General features: G+C 37.2%; 5 protein-coding genes across 5 annotated transcripts; 3 read left to right on the forward strand and 2 right to left on the reverse strand.

The window, feature by feature from the left end:
- Positions 1 to 1,795: 1,795 nt before the first annotated feature.
- Positions 1,796 to 2,627, reverse strand: LOC116305941 (mitochondrial intermembrane space import and assembly protein 40-A). Its single transcript, XM_031715943.1, has 2 exons — positions 2,537 to 2,627; positions 1,796 to 2,460 (listed from the first exon to the last, which is right to left on the reverse strand). Exons 1-2 carry the CDS (start codon positions 2,556 to 2,558, stop codon positions 2,000 to 2,002), a joined length of 483 nt encoding a protein of 160 aa, XP_031571803.1. The 5' UTR covers positions 2,559 to 2,627; the 3' UTR covers positions 1,796 to 1,999.
- Positions 2,628 to 3,155: 528 nt separating this feature from the next.
- On the reverse strand, positions 3,156 to 5,795 carry LOC116305935 (MORN repeat-containing protein 5). Its single transcript, XM_031715936.2, has 6 exons — positions 5,653 to 5,795; positions 5,502 to 5,576; positions 5,241 to 5,319; positions 4,847 to 4,958; positions 4,400 to 4,531; positions 3,156 to 4,142 (listed from the first exon to the last, which is right to left on the reverse strand). The coding sequence occupies exons 1-6, from the start codon at positions 5,697 to 5,699 to the stop codon at positions 4,057 to 4,059; spliced, it is 531 nt and encodes a 176-aa protein (XP_031571796.1). The 5' UTR covers positions 5,700 to 5,795; the 3' UTR covers positions 3,156 to 4,056.
- Positions 5,796 to 6,043: 248 nt separating this feature from the next.
- On the forward strand, positions 6,044 to 10,713 carry LOC116305933 (NADPH oxidase activator 1). Its single transcript, XM_031715933.1, has 7 exons — positions 6,044 to 6,351; positions 6,889 to 7,080; positions 7,303 to 7,437; positions 7,518 to 7,757; positions 8,843 to 9,114; positions 9,321 to 9,542; positions 9,837 to 10,713. Exons 1-7 carry the CDS (start codon positions 6,151 to 6,153, stop codon positions 9,940 to 9,942), a joined length of 1,368 nt encoding a protein of 455 aa, XP_031571793.1. The 5' UTR covers positions 6,044 to 6,150; the 3' UTR covers positions 9,943 to 10,713.
- On the forward strand, positions 10,580 to 13,499 carry LOC116305934 (MORN repeat-containing protein 5-like). Its single transcript, XM_031715935.2, has 6 exons — positions 10,580 to 10,842; positions 11,177 to 11,251; positions 11,501 to 11,579; positions 12,475 to 12,595; positions 12,932 to 13,063; positions 13,325 to 13,499. Exons 1-6 carry the CDS (start codon positions 10,580 to 10,582, stop codon positions 13,477 to 13,479), a joined length of 825 nt encoding a protein of 274 aa, XP_031571795.1. The 3' UTR covers positions 13,480 to 13,499.
- Positions 13,500 to 13,846: 347 nt separating this feature from the next.
- On the forward strand, positions 13,847 to 17,273 carry LOC116305920 (UDP-galactose translocator). Its single transcript, XM_031715922.2, has 5 exons — positions 13,847 to 13,883; positions 14,807 to 14,943; positions 15,192 to 15,389; positions 15,529 to 15,763; positions 16,432 to 17,273. Exons 1-5 carry the CDS (start codon positions 13,865 to 13,867, stop codon positions 16,872 to 16,874), a joined length of 1,032 nt encoding a protein of 343 aa, XP_031571782.2. The 5' UTR covers positions 13,847 to 13,864; the 3' UTR covers positions 16,875 to 17,273.
- Positions 17,274 to 17,727: the final 454 nt, after the last annotated feature.

The following is a 17,727-nucleotide window of genomic DNA, read 5'->3' on the forward strand; positions in this document are numbered from 1 at the left end:
CATCCGTTGATAGAGACACGTTGGCTTCGGTCAGAGAGGTACTCCTTGAACCACAATAGAGTAGGTTCTGAAATGCCCAGGTTAGATTTGAGGCGAGCTATAAGAATATCGTGGTCGATAGTATTGAACGCAGCACTCAGGTCAAGGAATACTAGCAATGTTACATTCTGGTTGTTCATATCAAGCAGGATGTCATTAAACACTTTCAGCAATGAGGTCTCCGTGCTGTGATCTTTGCGATATGCTGACTGCAATGTTGGATAAAGATTATTACTGGTCATGTGCTTATGAAGTTGTTGAAATACTGCCTTTTCAGTAAGTTTCGATACATAGACAAGGTTGCTGACAGGACGAAGGTTAGCAAAAGAAGTATCAAGCTCTACTTTCTTCAGTCTTGGCTGTACGATTGCTTCTTTCCACACTACTGGGAAGCAGTTCTGCTGAAGAGACATGTTTATCATAGTGGTTATTACTGGTAAAATAGTAGGAATACAGCGTCTAATGTATAACAGAAACAACTCCAACAATAGTGGTGTTAATAACTCTTTGAAATTCCATGGGCCGACCTTCGAGGTGCATGAAAAAATGTTGAAATCAAGGTTACCCCTGAGCATCAGAGAGCTCTAAACTAGAAGATTCCCATATATTGAGCTCAGCAATATCACGTGCTTCATCAGACAGGGGACTTTTTTATCCTCTAACAGCCAAGGAGTTGTAAACAATAATTATTACAAATAATTATTTTTCAGTTCAACAGTTGTAGATCAAATTGCACAAAACGTTTTTGAAATAAAAGTTAGTTTTAATACTGTAATATGTTTCACTGAGAATGAGAATGGATATTTCAAGGGTGCATAAGTGGTATACACCACAACCTACCCAATCCACCAGACTCCTGGGCATTACTAACTTAACTCGCTATTGCTGAAGAAAAAAATCTTGAAGAATCAAAACCATTACCACAGTAGTTATATAGGTCCACATGCATTAGCAGCGTAAAACACTCCTGTTTTGCAGATGCAAGCACAAGTAGATACACCTATTTCAAAAAATGTTGTCAGAGCTAAATGAGATAGGTGATATGGAACAACACTGGATATCTCATTCTCAACCAGCCAATCAATGGGCTATTTTGGGTCACATGATGTTACTTGAAACCTGGTCAAGTCGTGAAAGGACTGAATTCAGTTTGTAGTAACTTGTAGTAACTTCAGTCTCCAGTTACTCCAAGTCGAATAATAATGAGCATGAGAAGTCATTTCAAAGCCTCCAATATCAGACTGGATGGGATTTCAAGTCCATGCAATTAGTTCCAGTCCTTGGCTAAACCTCAGACTGGAACTAATAGACCATCTCATGGATCCCGTTACTCAACCTCAGCCTCGTCAGCGTGTAATTATTCTTTAGAATTTGACTAAAGTCTGCAGTAATGAAAGGAATTTACCCATCGACAAACAATTGAATCACTTAAAAATTTCACAGGTTATAGGCAATCTCTAAAGAATATATTACATGCTGACGAGGCTGAGGTTGAGCAATGGGATCCGTGAAATGGCCTATCGCTTGGACTTGAAATCCCGTCCACTCCTCATTGTCGGCTTTGAAATATTACTTCACATCTGTGTTCTTGCTGAGTATAATACAAATTAACACAGGTCATTCCAGCTATTCCTTGATCTTGGAATGACCAGCTGTCCCCTATCCTTTACTCCCTATCGCCTTTGGTATAAGCAACCTTTTTGAAATAGGTATGTGCCATACTTGTTTGATTTACTTATATAATGATATCAGAAACTAGGTTTAACTTTTAACTTTAATAAAAAGGAAGCATTTAATATTGAAATGGATATGGATTGGCAACCTCACCAATTTTTTGACTGTTCCAAAATCAGATTATTACTTCTTACTCACTCCAACACCCAAAAAGCGTATGCATCGAGCATGTATGACCTGCATTACGTGAAAATTATGAAGTTGTTCTAATATTCTTTAACAAAAATCAGCTAGATGAGTCAGCTTTAATATTCTGTTCCTCACTACCCCCCTCGGTAGTTTTGATCTCATTGTCAGTACTTTTTGATTCCTCTTGTTGAGTGTTTGATTCGACTTCACTATCCGTCCCATCGAGATTTTCACTAATAGTTTCGTTCTTTTCGGAGGTTTCTTCGTCTTCCTTGCCATATATATCAGGATATTTAGAAAAGCACATTTGCATATCTCGAAATTGTGGCACACAATCTGCACCTTTGGCCTCAGCCTCGCTGTAGTGAAAACACGAAAATGCTGCTTTGAATTGTTCTCCACATGGACCATCGGCCATCCCCTGTAAACAAGGACAATCCCAGTTGATTTCTCCGGTAGGTTTTATGAGTCCTTCATAGTCGTCGTCGTCTTCCACAAAGACAACATTACTTGGTGTCGAGTAGTCGTCTTCGGTAGCAAAAATCAACTTATCTTTACCTTAAAAAAAAAGAAATGCAAGGAGATCTAAATATTATAGGATGTACAGAATAACTTAAGCTTTGTTTGAAATTACCTTCCTCTCTGCAATACGACATATTTTAGCTTAAATCCGTAGTTGATCAGCCTTATGCAATATGCCGGGTCCACATGTGCAAATGACAGCGCGACCAAGGGACTGGGAACCATATAATTTTTTCAAAAATAATTTTTTTGCCGGCCCTTCCCCTCCCCCGACAGCAAAATACTTTGCCATTCCAAAATGATTTTTCAAAAGCACCCGACATTTATAATGGAATACACTTATAAAGAGATAAAGAAGAATTTTGACAATTCTGGTAAAATTCCAATATAACAATTGGGCACCACAGGAAGCCCAATCCCTTAGTGACAGTATAATGCATTTTTCAGGATTTTCCAGTGTCAAAACTTTTTCAGACATGTTTTTATAAATACAATCTTTAACTAAATGGCCAAGGAAAAATGCTATGTAGTTTGGTATAAAGTATGTTATCGATGAATTGGGCTCCACGTGGTTTGTTTTTGCTACCGTAAAGCTTAGCACACTGGTTCCGACCCCCCCCCCCCCCCTGACACAAAGACTAGTTTTAAGTTTAATTTATTTGCAGAAGAGCAGGTAATGATATTAAAGACAAACAATTTGTACAAGAATATGAGACCACTTACTATTACTATTATTTTTAGTTTAAATTTATTAATTCAATAAAGGGTAATTCTTGTTACAGTTATTGTGAATTTTCAGGACTTCTATGACCTGTCCATTTCTCATGACTTGTGAAAACTACATTTCCATTGATTTAGTTATGGGTCATAATTCAAAAGGTATTAAAAAACCTCATGCTTAAATGGCCCTTTGCCAACTTTTCACTGCTACACTGATCGAGACAACAGGCGGGACAGGGAAATAGGTCCTTTGCACTTAACGGTCAGGTGTCTGTACTGGTGGGCAATATTTTTGATTTTATTTTAAATTGGTGATTCTTTTTAGCTACTCGTAAAGAACTGAATGAAACTATGTGTAACCAGTGTTTCACGAAATGCAGCTTTATTACAATCTCTCAAAACAGGTTCTAGAAATTTTGTTTGCTCACCAGTATATTTCACCCATGGGAATCAAGATGTTCATTCATTTGCTCTCAGTGAATTAATCAGCACATGATTACTGAGCTGCAAAGGGCCTATTGGGCTATACTCTTCCGTCAATCAAATAAATTGGTCGATACCTTTATGTTCTCCGATTGGCTGCAGTGTATAATTGCCCTATTTCCCTGTTGTGACTGTTGTCTCATAGCAGTGAAAAGAGTGGTAATGTAAAAGTCATCAGTTGTTGTTTTGAGTCCATGATTCATGGACCATTTAACCCTCTTATTTCGTTGCAATCTGTACAATATGCACTCTTCATTCCATGCCCCTATTATGTTCATCCAACAGGTCAAGCTTAAAGCACACTTTTGAAGCATACAGTTGTGAAAATGATGCATGGTGATGTTCTTCCCTGACTCTCTGTTCATCTGAGGATTTTTGTTTGGTTTCTATGTTTTTCGCAGGTATACACAATATTCTGAGTCTGTGTCTCTAAGGTTTTGTTTGAGGTTGGTATCCAACATGCTCATCCCAGCCTTTCCTGCATGTTCTGACAATCCATTCATGCTCGTCATCATCTGTAATAAAACATAAGCAGACTATATTAAAAAAACCTGATACACTCCCTCCAGAAAAGGCTATCTATATACCCTTCCCTCTCTTCCTACTCTTCTTTGCTATAAAAATTACAGGAAGCCCAAACATTAGCTGAATTCTTAGGGTTTCATTCTTACATTTGGTTTGGGCTGCATTGGTCCAGTTCAAAAGATGATACAAATACCATTTGAGAACTAGCCGCTAGGACCAACCATGCATCACTTTGAGGCCCACTCACCTGCATTTCTAAGGAAGTTATTCTTATAATCTGTAACCACTCTTGTTGTTGGATTATAGAAGCCATCTCCACAGTCATAACATCCTTCAGGTATAACTCGAGGAGGTATTCTATTGGTAAGCTGTGAGCGACCTATAACAGTCATATAGAGAAACATCTATCATTAGTTTTCATTCAGTCAGACAATAGAGCATTACCAGTCTAGTCTTAGCTAATTTTAACCAAGCATCTAAAAAATCCATTAGAAAAAGATCCTTTTGGAAAACTTTTAGCAAAAGCAGGATCAAAAAAGCAGTCAAAAGGGCTGGAGCAAGGAAGGTTCAAACAACTGCTGTCATTTGATTCATTACATGCAAGATGAATGAAAGTAGTAGTACCATATAGCCCCATAAAATTTTAATATTTCCTTCTGTATGGTCATTGTGAAAGCTCAGGTAAATTACTGACCAGCAGGTTTTAATCCATGGCAGATTTCAGTATAAAATCTTCTGTCATATCCATCGCAATATCTCCAGTCTTCTGGGTCATACTCCAACCCATCTGCAAACGTATATGTCCCCTAGGAAAAGAAGAATAGATCAAGGATTATTGAACAAGAGTTAGGTCAGGATAGGAGAATTGACAGAAACTTCTTTTTTTTTTTTTGGTATTTCGTATGAGTCGGCAGAATGTACAGTAAGTACTGTGCTCCAGGCTTTAGGATGCCGGCCACCCAGATAGCTAATCAGATTGCATGATTTAAAACTAAGTCAGCTTTTCACATAATAAGTCACTTAATAAACCCTCTTTTCTGGTGTAAATGACAGCATTATTCAAAATTAAAATTCTAATGTATACTTACATCTACTGCAATTCCATTCTCCCATTTACCAACATACTTGCTTCCATTAGAATAGAAAAGTGTCCCTTCACCATGAAACCTATAAATTGATAAGAATATTTAGAACTTTTTGCGTTCTAGACAAACTACATATAAAGAATTAGAACTACATTGGATTCTAATTGCTGTTCTAAAGGCTCCATTTGAGAAAAATTAGTGGATAATTGTAAAATTTGAGTTGTCGAGAAAAAAAATAGTTTAATAGAAGTTATTTAGACTCACATTCCATCTTTCATTTCGCCTTCGTATTTCGTTTCTACCGAAGGAGGAAAGGTGTAGTTGGCTTTGCCTTCCATTCTACAGATGAAAAACAACCAAAATATTCAATAAGTATCAAAATAAAGAATGCACATGAATTAAACGATGAACTAACCTCCCATTTTTGTAATCACCCTCGTAGTTACTTCCCGTGTACTCCATTATTTTTTCAAAAGTTCAACTTATATTGTCTTTATATTTACTGCTAAAACAAGATGGCGGTTCTGCTTTCAAACGTTGTCATGGTAACACCATCAGCTGGAACACAGGAATCCCAATATCTTCTTTACCTATCTATTCCCTATTTGTCTTAAATTCTGACACAAAAAGTATTTTTTTGACAACTTAAATTAAGGAGAAGACTTATTAGTTATTTTGAATCAAAATTATTTTATAATACGCATTTATAAATATTGGCAGATTTCTATCGGACTTGGGCTACCTGTTGCTTTTTGTCTGACAATACTCTCGATCAGCGGTTCTTCGCACAAGAAACCGAAAAAAAAAAAATGATCGCTTATACAAAGGAATGTCAAGATGTACTGAACTTTGAAGAATACTTTTCCAACTTCTCTTAGCTTTACGATCTAGACTGTCATCGTCAGTGTCCAATATGTCTATGGTTGAGACATTACAACTCTGGAACGAGGCTGTTTCCTTGACAGAAAAGGGCCACTTTGAAGATGCACTCATGAAGTTCATGTCTTTAGAGCAACGAACAGATTCTGGGCAAGTCATGATTACATCGGCTAGGAATTTATTTAACATTGGACAGACGTATTTCTCACTTGGAAGGATGGATATGGCTATTGAAGTAGGTGTAATGTGTATCATGGCGATCGAAAGTTTAACATGCATCAATGTCATAATCAATTTGTTTAATAGGAATGTCAACTGGAAGTTTACCTATCCCTAGAGTGTTTTTGTTTGTTAATATGTTTATCAAACAAGAGTTAGTGAGTTGGTGGGTTATTTTGAAAAATATAGATACATACATATTAGTGGTCAAATTTTCAAATAAGGTTTCTTAAACTTCAACCACATCAACATCTAAATGGGTGGGGGGGGGGGGGGGCACATCTACATCCACTTGGGTAAGGGAAGGGTGCATCTACATGGGGGGGGGGAGGGGTGTCCTGCAAAGGGAGATAACCATCACTACAAGATATAATAATTCTTCATTAATATCCATGGAGGGGGAGAGGACCCATGGAAATCAATAGTGGAAGTGCACTCTGAAACTCCAATGTCATTTGATAGACTCTCTGGAACTTTGGAAGATAAATCCATCAAAAAAGCCTGGCTATGCAGGCTGCTAAAGCTGTACAGTAACAACAGATTACTATTTAAGGCTTTTAAAGAATCCATTGGAAAAGACAAGATGTTAGCTGTAGCTCATTTCATGCTTGGCTGTGCACATTTGAAGAAAAACCTGAACCGCGATGCTTTGAAGAATTTTGAAGATGCATATTTCTTCCTGCGAGGCAATCGTTTGATTGATTACAAACAATTGGGCTTGAAGTACAAGCTGTATGGCTGTGAGGTAAGAAATGTAAACATTAATAGAAAAACACTTCTCTCACCATTGTTAATAAATTTTATTGTTACTGGCTGTGATGGATGAGGAACTCATCAGCAGGTGTTTCCTGCACAGAAGCTGAATTCTTATTTTATGCACCACTGTATGTTAGTGCATAAAATATAAATTGACATGATGAAAAAACGACCTAAACAGACCATTATTCTTTTCTTTTGGCATTACTAGATCCTTTGCAACAAGGCAATTGCTTATGCAAAGCTTGGAAAAGACCAGCAAGCCAGAAATGACTTTTTGAAAGCCATGGAGTCCCGTGCTGAACCCCAACATGGTGTCATTGAAGATGCCCTTCTCTGCTTTCAGGTAATTTTGTTAATTATTTTCTTTCATTTTCTGTAACTTATTGAAACATCTTGTTTATACTATGTTCTTATTGCTTGTAGACTGGAAAAAACATGATTCCTACAGGGTTGCCTTCTCATGCAGTCTTTCAGCCATCAAGAAGTAAATTACTTGCTGCGAAAGAGAAGCCAAATTATCTTGGAAAATCCCAGGTGGTCGCAGCTAGAGATAAAGATGATAACTCTAATGACCTTCCTCAGAAACCTGTTTTTACAGAATCTAGTGGAATGGACAGCAGAGACCTTGGTCAGGAGGCACACCAGCCACAGGCAATAAAACTGGTGGGTGTTACTTTTTATGACAGGTATTTTAGTATTGTATAGAATGGTCTGAACCCAGGTGAATAAATGTTTATTGAGGTATTATGATCATCCAGGTGGATGTAATCCTGAGAAGGACTGTTTAATGTGACTGACGTTTTGACAACCTGAGCGGAAGTCATCTTTAAAGTCAAGTGAAGAATTAAGTCAGATTGGTCATATTTATACTGCCACGATAACAGTAGCTTAATTACCTGGATTTGCATAATTGGCGGCATCAATCTAATGAGTGCACGTTGCTGTTTCGGTGTTATGTGCAGAGTAATTGTTTCTGATAAGCCTATTTTACAGAGCCGGTAAGTTAATTGAGCGGTTTAGTTGATGATGCTCAAACTTGGTAATCCAACTCTCCAGTACAAGTCGTTGCTGCCTATTGTTGCAAAAAGAAAGGCATTCACTGGATTCTTGTTTATCATATCACCAGTCTCGGTATGATGCCTGGCAATTTTATTATTTTCATCCTGTTTTTCAACAGCACTTAGACGTTCTTTACGTCTGATATTAAATGATCTACCTGTCTCACCAATTATGTTGCTTCACAATTAATAATCGTGCAAAAAAAAAATTTGCATTTCTTTTGCAAAATTTCAGAACAGAATCACTAGTTATAAATATTAAAATAAAAATCATAGGATAAAAGCTACAAATTCGATGTAAAAAAACGTCTGCGATCCGTACGATCCAGCCAACCGAAGTATAGTCCATTCCATCTATGTACGGTTCCAAATTTTCCTAAATTAAAAAACACTCAAAATTTGGGCATTTCGAAGAGGGAAACAATTTTTAGAAGTTTGGCATGATTTTGCTATACGTTAAGATTATTCATGGCCTTTCAAAAGGTGAAAATTCAACAAAAATTTTGTTTGGTGATTTAAGATCCAGTCACTGACTGAGACCCAGTCGCTTGCGATCCATTTCAGTCACAAGAAGAAGATTTTTTATTTCTTAAAGAGTTATCCCGTCAGTTGTATATCTCGCGGTACATAGCTAGTCTTTTTCATTTGCAAGTTCGTATACATTTTTTTAATCTCTATATATCTTTTTAGGTTAACGAAAGAAGCAATTTGATGAAGGATCTTCGCAAGAAAGAAACTCGCAAATCACTGAAGAAGACGCCTGGTGCACCAGGACGACCTCTACCAAGCTTACCGCAGAAGAATAACGGCTCTACCGCACTTTCTCCTTACTCTTCAGACAATCCTCCTCCTCGACCAACTTCTCCGCATCCAAGACAAAAAAACTTGGATCAGAATTCCTCCAGATCTGAGCTTACCTTACCACCTTCTAAACCTTTGCCGCCATCTCCAAGACATAGAAGGTTAGAAATTTGTGGAGAAGCAAGAAAACGTATTTTGAAATGTTGGTGTAAGACTAAGTCTTGCGCTGCTAATGCGCCGCCTCTTACCACTGTGGTCATGTGTTCGCACTTCGGATTTGACATACTTCTCTGCTCCGAGGGTTCTCTCCAGTAAAAAAAGTCTCTTCTAAATTTGATTCCAACTATTTATTTCCTTTGCCTTGCAGTCCTCTACCAGTCCATCGGCGTCCCTTGCCGCCTTCTCCAGTCCGTTCCGACTCCCCTGTCGAGGATGCCTTACCAAAGCGACCTCCAAAACGACAAGGAATCGTCACGTTTCAAATGGTTCTTACAAGGTCGGTACAAGTCAACCGCGATTCGACGCCTTCACAACTTTTGAAGACTGCTGCTGAATCCCTAAATGTTTCCGAAGACAAGCTTGCATTATGGTAATTGAAGCTATTATATTGTTGTGTAGCATTTTTCCTAAAAGTAGTGGAAGGTTCGATATTTGCTGGTCCGCGTATGAAAATTTCAGGGGATAAAAAAATCAAGACATTTCGAACACTTAACCGATACGTAAGCCATGAACTGACATCCTTTGTACCAATCACAGCGTCATGCAGGAACTTTGTTCATCCAATCAGAACACTCCAAACACGATACCATAACTGTCACGGCACGGTGTTTTTGACTGTTGTTTGATTTGTTTGTCAGTCACTCATACTCTAATTCTCCTTTAGGTACAAGCGTGACGATGAACTAACAAGTGTGACTGACGAAACGTTGTCTTCCCTATGGAACTCCGCTCCAGACCTCAAGCCAACGATATATTGCTACGAGAAGTAGATACGATAGATAAGTGTTTCGTTCAAGAAGACCTGCCCCTTGAGCTCTGTAGAGATAAAAATATTTTAAGTAATACCAGGGCTAAATGGTAGATAGAAATACCGCGCCTATCTTCTTCGTTATAGGTAGAAATCGGAAGACAAAATAATTAACGAACTGTAGAATAATTATCGCAACTCATTTACTGCGCCGCACAATACATACCTACCTCAATCTACATACACAGAATATAAAATGATATAATGCGCAGAGAATAACATTTTTCAAGCTTACATTTTTCAGTTCGTGCATTTTTTTAATGCAATTTTTCCATCGTTCATTTTGCATCACAATTTCAGAAAAAGAAATTCATTCAACTTACAATCGACAAGCATGTAAAATCAAAAGAATCATGTAAAAAGCACGCATTCGTCTTCTAATTTAAAACAGCCGTGAAATTCACACGCAATAATGCACCACGCGTAGCCACTAGATGTAATAATATTTCATAAATAGATAATGAATAATTTAAAAAAAATTTTCCAATTATAATCATTCATTTTTTGCGAGGTTTAATGTCACCAAACCTTCGAAACTATGTAATTTTTTAGTCATTGACATCAGATATTCCATATATCTTTGATGTGTAACTTTTTACATGATATTACATTTGGGCAAGCACGTACTGAGATTCCATTTTCATAATCCCCGAAAATTTACTTATACCGTATCCTTTTCCGTGCTTGAATTGCGCGCGCACTCATGGCTACACAATAAACGTCACAAAGAGTTTTTAGTCGTTTCTGTATTCAAAGTGATTTTGAATAACCAGTACTGGCAGAGCCTGCAGAGCTGCATAAACATGATTCCAGCTATGCAATACACCGGGAGTTGTTACGACGGAGACTTTACAAATGGAAGGTAAAGACCAATAAGGGTTCCGTGTTTTCTTTGTTGTTTTTATTCTCGTGAGGTTTATCATACGAAGAACTGCGCAAATCTGGTCAAGCATCATGCGCAACTACTTCGGACGCGCCCATTTAGTCTGAAACACCGATAGAAATAAGGTCGATTTACGTATACTTCTTGTTCCATTTTTTTATACTCACTACACTAAAGTTTCACTTAGATACTATGAGAAAGGGGACATCAAACCAAGTGTTCTGAAGACAAGCAGTACAATTACGATTAATTTGTTGGAACATAGATATTAAAGGTTATCCTTATAATTAAGTTACTGATCTTATTTTGACAGGATGGAAGGAGAATGTGAATATGAATTCCCGCCTCTTTTTGGGACAAAATACATTGGACAAATTAAAGACGGGAAGTAAGTATCGAGCTGAAACCTTCGTTAAATTACTTGACAAAACAAAACATGGGTGTAGGCCACGAAGGGGTGACCAAATCAAAATCGCTTTGCACCTCTGCTTGGTTTGGTGGACTTAATCATTGTGGCAAGATTTGAAGAAACATTTTTGCGAAGAGTTTCGCGCCTACTAGTCCTTTCCAAACTCTCACTAAACACTGCTGTTGTTCACTACTTACTATTATCAGTGTATATGTGATTCTTGTATAGGTTGCATGGCGAAGGAACGATACAAATATCAGATCTGTTATGGTACGTAGGGAAATTCGAGGATGGAAAATCAAAAGAGGTACGTATACTCTAATACGTGTACGATACTTTTATCTTTATCTAAATCGGGTTAAAGGCCGTCATTCTATTGGGTGCAGCTTCATCTGACGAAAAAAGAAGGGGGAATGTGGGTAGCATAAATTATCTCTTTCATTGACGTTGAATCCAGTAAAATGTTGCATGCTGGACTCAGTTCAGATAAATTAATTTTTTTCTCATGGAAATTCATTGTGAACTCTGCAAATTTATCCAAAATTAGCTTATTAGTGGCAAATTCTAATTTTTGGCGGCTATTTTTAATTATTTTACTGCAAATAATCGCCTTTTTTGACCCTCTTTCTTTGAAGTTCATGAACTCGTTCAGAACTTCATGCGAGTGAATAAATCATCTCTTTGATTGACGTCGAATCCAATAAAATGTTGCACGAACTCAGAGTTCAGATAAATAATTTTTTTTTTCTAATGGTGGATACTCAAGCAGGGGCGGCGGAAGCTAAAAGTCTTTGGGGGGGGGGGGGGGCACTGCAAAAATCTTTTGGGGGGGGGCACTGAAGATTATATTTAACGCTATGTGATAATGACAATGTTTTGTTTGATTGCAGACGCATACGCCGTGAAAAAAACAATGTTTTTGGGGGGGACCAGGCCCTCCAACAAAATTTGGAGGGGGGGGCACGTGCTCCCCCGGCTCCGCCGCTCCTGTCAAGTGAACTCTGCAAATTTATCTTATTAATGACAAGTTCTAATCTTGTAATCCAGTAAAATGTTGAGAACTTAATTTTTTAAGAACATTAACGACAAATTATGCTTATCGTAACACCTAAAACAATATTATAATATAGTTAGTCGCTCAAGTTTTAAAATTGGATTGAAAGGGATATCTAAATCAGTTATTGTTGATTCTCTTCGATAAGGGAAAATACGAATTTCGCGATGACGGATTGACGTACGACGTTGAAAAGAAATGGGAGTACTGCAACGGTACTACTGATCGATTATTTGGTTTGGAGTTGCGGGATGGTGTCAAACCTGCAGGTTAGCAATCTCTTGAATATCGTGCATAGCTTGGTCCTCTGCCCACAGCACAAGGTTTGAAAGCTAACATTACAGTGCGCAAGTGTAATTTATATTAGTTGTTTAAATTAACACCTACGGACGCCTAGGCAGACACGACTGCGGGTGTTGCTAGCAGTCACGCATTCATCCGTACGTTGCCTACGACCTTGCGTGCAACAGTTGAAAGAGTTTATATTTTCTCAATGATTTGCGCGTAAACCGCTCTTAATCTTGGGTAGCAGCGTTCAACTCATTCATATCATCTTTGAGTCTACACCTAAACCAATCATGTTTGATGTCTTCATGTCTGCATAGGTCGCTCAATGATCTCTAACAGAGTACCTCCACAACAGATCCCTAGGGGAATGTACGACAGTGGTGAAGGGTTTTATGACCCCATAAAGAGGGTCATCTACACCTACGAGATGAAGTTTTTCAAATCTGCAGGTATACCGATATCTTGGTGTCATTATACCTTAATACCTTTTATTTAACAAAATGTATGGGGATGAAGCGGGAAAAGGAAAGAAGCAGAGTACTTCGCAGTCAAATTTCCGTACGTAAGCTTTCTTCTATGTAATATTACCTTATGCATATTACTAAATATTGCCAAGAGAATATGAAGTATTCTTAATATTCTCTTGATATTGCATTGTAGAATACCGAATGACTACATATTTTGAAAACGTACATATTTTTTCCTTGCAGATGATGAAGAGCATGAATGGATTGTGAAGAAATGTCGAAAAGCCGAAGATAATGAAGTAGACGATGCAGACGATGCTGACAAACCAAGTGTTGAGAATCAAAAAAGTGCCAACGATAAAAAGGCTAGGAAAAAAACATTTACGAATAAAGATTAAAGCCAATCTATTAATTCTGATTCTGATTTCTCGTCTATCTTGACCTATCTACCTCATTTTCAAAAGATCATTTTAGCTTGGGACGGACCACGCCTATTTTTTGTTGAGTCGTATCATGGATGATAAAAGGGCTTTTATCCTCCATGGTCGTATCAAGAGAGCATAATTTTTTATGCTCTCTTGGTCGTATCCTTATTCACATCATCTTACATAATCGTTTTAAAACAAACAAGCAATGCTGTAGGGAATAACACGTCTGAAATAGGAAGTCCGGCTGCACGCAGTCTACCCGCTTTTGACGAATAAGATATTGGGCTTCCTGTTGTAGAACATACTTTTCTCACGCATGCGTTGCCATGTTGCCATGGCTGAGCAAGTTTCCAAGATGGCGGCCACAGGAGCCGGTGAGTAAAATATATATTTACAAAACAAAAAATAGTTCCTTCTTTATTAGGTGATATGTTTTTTATATTCAAATAACTATCTTTAAAAGGATTTTGACATTTTCAAGCTCGGTTCGACTTAGTGTTTGAAGAAGTTAAATTTCAGTAATATTTTGAATGACCTTTGTTGTCTGTGATGACGAAGTCAATTATTCTCTCTCTAGATTTTACAGTTTACGATCAATAGAGAATATTTGACTCTTATAAAGCACCAAAGCTGTTCTACTATTCATTGCAACCTCTTAGACATAAGCGTGCGTGTCCATCTCTAATAATTTGTAATGTCGTGCTCATATATCTTGGTATAAAAGACAGCTGGATATTTCCTGTAATTATTCTAATATGAATTCTCAAATGAAGTTGCTGAGGTTATAACAAACAGTGTTTATCATGCTCACATGGATTTTTTTCAATCATCATTTTTTCGTTCATTTGTTCTTTTATTCTATTTGAATTTGTATTTATTTGATATTATTAATTAAGCTTATATAAAAACAGATAGAAAATTTCATTCTTCTATAGTTTATCCGGACAAAGTAATATTTGTTTCACTACTTCTCATTCTAATTGCTTATTTTTACATTCACTCCATTCATCCATTTGTTCATCACAAGTTTACTATCCATTCATTCACTTGTTCATCCATCCATCCACTTGTAATGATTATGATGGGGAGTTCTTATATAGCGCATTTAACGTCTCCTCACATCCCTACCCTAAATGGGCAAGAGTAACCCCCCCCTTGGAATGAGCTTTACATTTTATGATTAGTGGAGGACTTTACGGGGTGCATATTAAGGTGTTATTAGTAGCCCTGCAACTTACATTCCATCCACTTATTTTTGTTCTTTGTTGTGATGTTTGCTTCATCCTTGTCTTTACAGGATCTTTCTTCAGTATCAAATACCTCAGTCTTATCATATTGACATTACAGAATGCTCTCATAATTTTGATGCTGCGCTATAGTAGGACAGTATTTGGAGACTTGTACATTTCCAGTACAGTAGTCGTAATGACAGAGGTAAGATACAATATCTAGATCCTTGACGCGATATATATTTATCATTTATTTTACAATCAATAAAATATTCATCATCATTTAAAATTATTTGACTGCTTCTTCAATATTAAACAACTTATTCAAGATCCTAGCTTTTGGACTTAATACTAGTCCGTAATAAGAGGTGACAGTAACTTGAAGGATGATGCTTACTAACAAACCAATAAACATTGATTTTTTTAATGTATTTGTTAATTTTCTTTTTTTAGATTGTAAAGTTATTAGTTTCTCTCACTGTTTTACTATGGGAGAAAAAACGTTTTGTGATGTGGCTGCGGTGTATTTATTCATCCACACTTGGTAATCCAACAGACATGTTTAAAATGGCTGTTCCAGCCTTGATCTACACTCTACAAAATAACCTTCTTTATGTGGCTATATCAAACCTTGATGCTGCAACATTTCAGGTAAGGAAAACCATTGTTAGTCACATTTTTGTGTTATTACAACCTGAGACATCTGTTGGGACTGGATGGGAAAGGAATTCATTTTCATACACTCATTCCAAATCTTCACTATTATGCATTCCATCAATCATTTTTCCAGGTGACATACCAGCTAAAGATTCTAACAACTGCTCTGATGTCTGTCATCTTGCTTAAGAAGCCCCTCAATAAAATACAGTGGCTGTCTCTTGTCTTATTGTTCGTGGGTGTGTCTATAGTCCAGCTACAACCCACAGATTCTGGACAACCGAAAGCTTCAACTTCTCACATAAAGCAAAATCCTGTTCTTGGTGTCATTGTTGTTATTGCTTCTTCACTCTGTTCAGGATTTGCAGGTTAGATCAAAGCCAAACCTTTTTTTATAACTTAAACTGATTGATTAATTTAGACCTCTTTTGCTTGGACCAATCCCCCCCTTTCTGACCATCTGCCATACACTCTCCAGAAGACTTTCCACAAGTCAACTGCAATTTGATTTGTTTTTAAAACCAAAATCTTTAAAGATTTTCTGGTTGTTATAATGTATGCACAAAAAGAAACAACCATCAGTATATTTGTCACAAAACCAAGATGAAAAGTTCCACTAGCAAGTCAGTTATACGAGTAGGACCTGAAATAGGTAAAATGTAAAGGTGAAGGCCTTATTTAATGTTAGTGTTCCTCCGGGGGGGGTATGTTCTCCGGGGGGGGGGGGGGGGGGGTTATGTTCCTCCTCTCAGCTATTAGCTGGTCTTCCTGGAAGATGATGGTGGAATGAGGGTGTGCAATTTACCCCTCCCACCTCCGCCCCAGTGCCCTGTTTTAATGGTATTCAATGCTGAAGCTATAAGGTTTAGAGAGGAGTTGAGGATGGACTGTAGACCTCTAAGCTCAAAGGGCTGCTCAACAACAAACTTAGCTAAACCTGCTTCTAAAGATGTTTAGAAATGTCTATGTATCTACCTTCAAATTCTGTAATATATATATTTACTTATATTCTTTTATAATATCTTCTTATTTTCAGGTGTTTATTTTGAAATGCAATTAAAAGGCACCAACACAACCCTTTGGGTCCGTAATCTCCAACTATCCTTGTTTGGGTTTCTACTGGGTTTCATTGGAGTTTTCTACAATGATGGAGCGGCAGTTGCTGAAAAAGGGTTCTTCTTCGGTTATACACCTCTTGTCAAATTCTGTATATGTTTCCAGGCTTTGGGTGGCTTGTTAGTAGGAATAGTTGTCAAGTATGCAGATAATATTCTCAAAGGGTTCTCAGCTGCCATTGCCATTGTAATATCATGTATAGTCTCTGTTCACTTTTTTGATTTTAAAGCAAGTGCAGAGTTTTTATTAGGAGCAGGGCTTGTCATCTTTGCCATTTATTTATACAGTATTGGACAGAGTACTAACAAAACACCTCAGAAAGGAGCCTCTTCTACAGAAGCTGCACCTGCTAAGAATGACTAGACTAGCATTAAATGCATTAGTATTCAGAATGGGCAATTTATAATTAGAGGACTATGAAAATAGCATGGACAACAAAGGTGACAAAGTGGGTCCTCCCTGATCTCCTAAACTCTCTCAATGTAAACCTGATTTAAATCAGCCCTATTTTACATCGTAATACTAATATCCCATCTTCTACACCCTCTACCCTTATGGCTCTATATATTGTTCTTACCAGGTAGGAGATTTAGGATTCCCATGAAGAAGTTCTAAGACGGATGAAATAGTTAGAATTTAATAATTATTATTATATACAATTTCTTAAAACAAAAACATATTTTTTGTTTTTTATTGTGAACATTTAAGCCTATCAAGATGAACATATACTTCTATACCAGAATAAAGAGTATTCTTTTTAAACTTAATTGTCTGTGACTATGCCAATTCCATCTAGTCAGTCAAATATATAGATACAAAAAAGCTTTGAACTAAAGTTAAATTTAATGTTTTGGTTTCCAAATCCGGCACTTTTCACTACTAGTAGGCTATAACTTATACCCTATTAGTAGCTCTTCCAATCAGAACTCGGCTAGCATTTTCCTAGCTGGGACTGAGTGCAATGTAGATCTCTTTTGTTGATTGAAATGGAATTCCCCTATGCATAAGCTTGTCTAACATAGATATTTACCATAAATTTAAGGAATGGATACTTCGTAGTTCATGGCTTCTATTCTTGGTTTGCAATCAATCCCAAGAGAGCACAATAACAAAAGGGATGTCCGCCATGTTGGAAGATATAAAAGAATTCATTGAAAAATCTTTTGTCAAATTCTTCCAACATGGCGGCTATGACGTCTATTGCAAATGAAGAATG

This window comes from Actinia tenebrosa, unplaced genomic scaffold, assembly GCF_029948245.1.
Source record: "Actinia tenebrosa isolate PJP-AT-01 unplaced genomic scaffold, QUT_ActTen_1.0 PGA_scaffold3__52_contigs__length_22856419, whole genome shotgun sequence".
NCBI lineage: Eukaryota > Metazoa > Cnidaria > Anthozoa > Actiniaria > Actiniidae > Actinia > Actinia tenebrosa.

Coding starts and splice junctions, on each gene's coding strand:
- LOC116305933 (XM_031715933.1), top strand. CDS start 6,151: ATGTCTATGGTTGAGACATTACAACTCTGGAACGAGGCTGTTTCCTTG. Junction 6,352..6,888: donor GGATGGATATGGCTATTGAA/GTAGGTGTAATG, acceptor TTACTATTTAAG/GCTTTTAAAGAATCCATTGG. Junction 7,438..7,517: donor ATGCCCTTCTCTGCTTTCAG/GTAATTTTGTTA, acceptor TATTGCTTGTAG/ACTGGAAAAAACATGATTCC.
- LOC116305941 (XM_031715943.1), bottom strand. CDS start 2,558: ATGTCGTATTGCAGAGAGGAAG. Junction 2,461..2,536: donor GTCGTATTGCAGAGAGGAAG/GTAATTTCAAAC, acceptor TTTTTTTTTAAG/GTAAAGATAAGTTGATTTTT.
- LOC116305934 (XM_031715935.2), top strand. CDS start 10,580: ATGATATTACATTTGGGCAAGCACGTACTGAGATTCCATTTTCATAAT. Junction 10,843..11,176: donor GGAGACTTTACAAATGGAAG/GTAAAGACCAAT, acceptor TTATTTTGACAG/GATGGAAGGAGAATGTGAAT. Junction 11,580..12,474: donor AGGATGGAAAATCAAAAGAG/GTACGTATACTC, acceptor CTCTTCGATAAG/GGAAAATACGAATTTCGCGA.
- LOC116305935 (XM_031715936.2), bottom strand. CDS start 5,699: ATGGAGTACACGGGAAGTAACTACGAGGGTGATTACAAAAATGGGAG. Junction 4,532..4,846: donor CCATGGATTAAAACCTGCTG/GTCAGTAATTTA, acceptor TGACTGTTATAG/GTCGCTCACAGCTTACCAAT. Junction 4,143..4,399: donor TAACTTCCTTAGAAATGCAG/GTGAGTGGGCCT, acceptor GTTTTATTACAG/ATGATGACGAGCATGAATGG.
- LOC116305920 (XM_031715922.2), top strand. Junction 15,390..15,528: donor TTGATGCTGCAACATTTCAG/GTAAGGAAAACC, acceptor TCATTTTTCCAG/GTGACATACCAGCTAAAGAT. Junction 15,764..16,431: donor ACTCTGTTCAGGATTTGCAG/GTTAGATCAAAG, acceptor TCTTATTTTCAG/GTGTTTATTTTGAAATGCAA.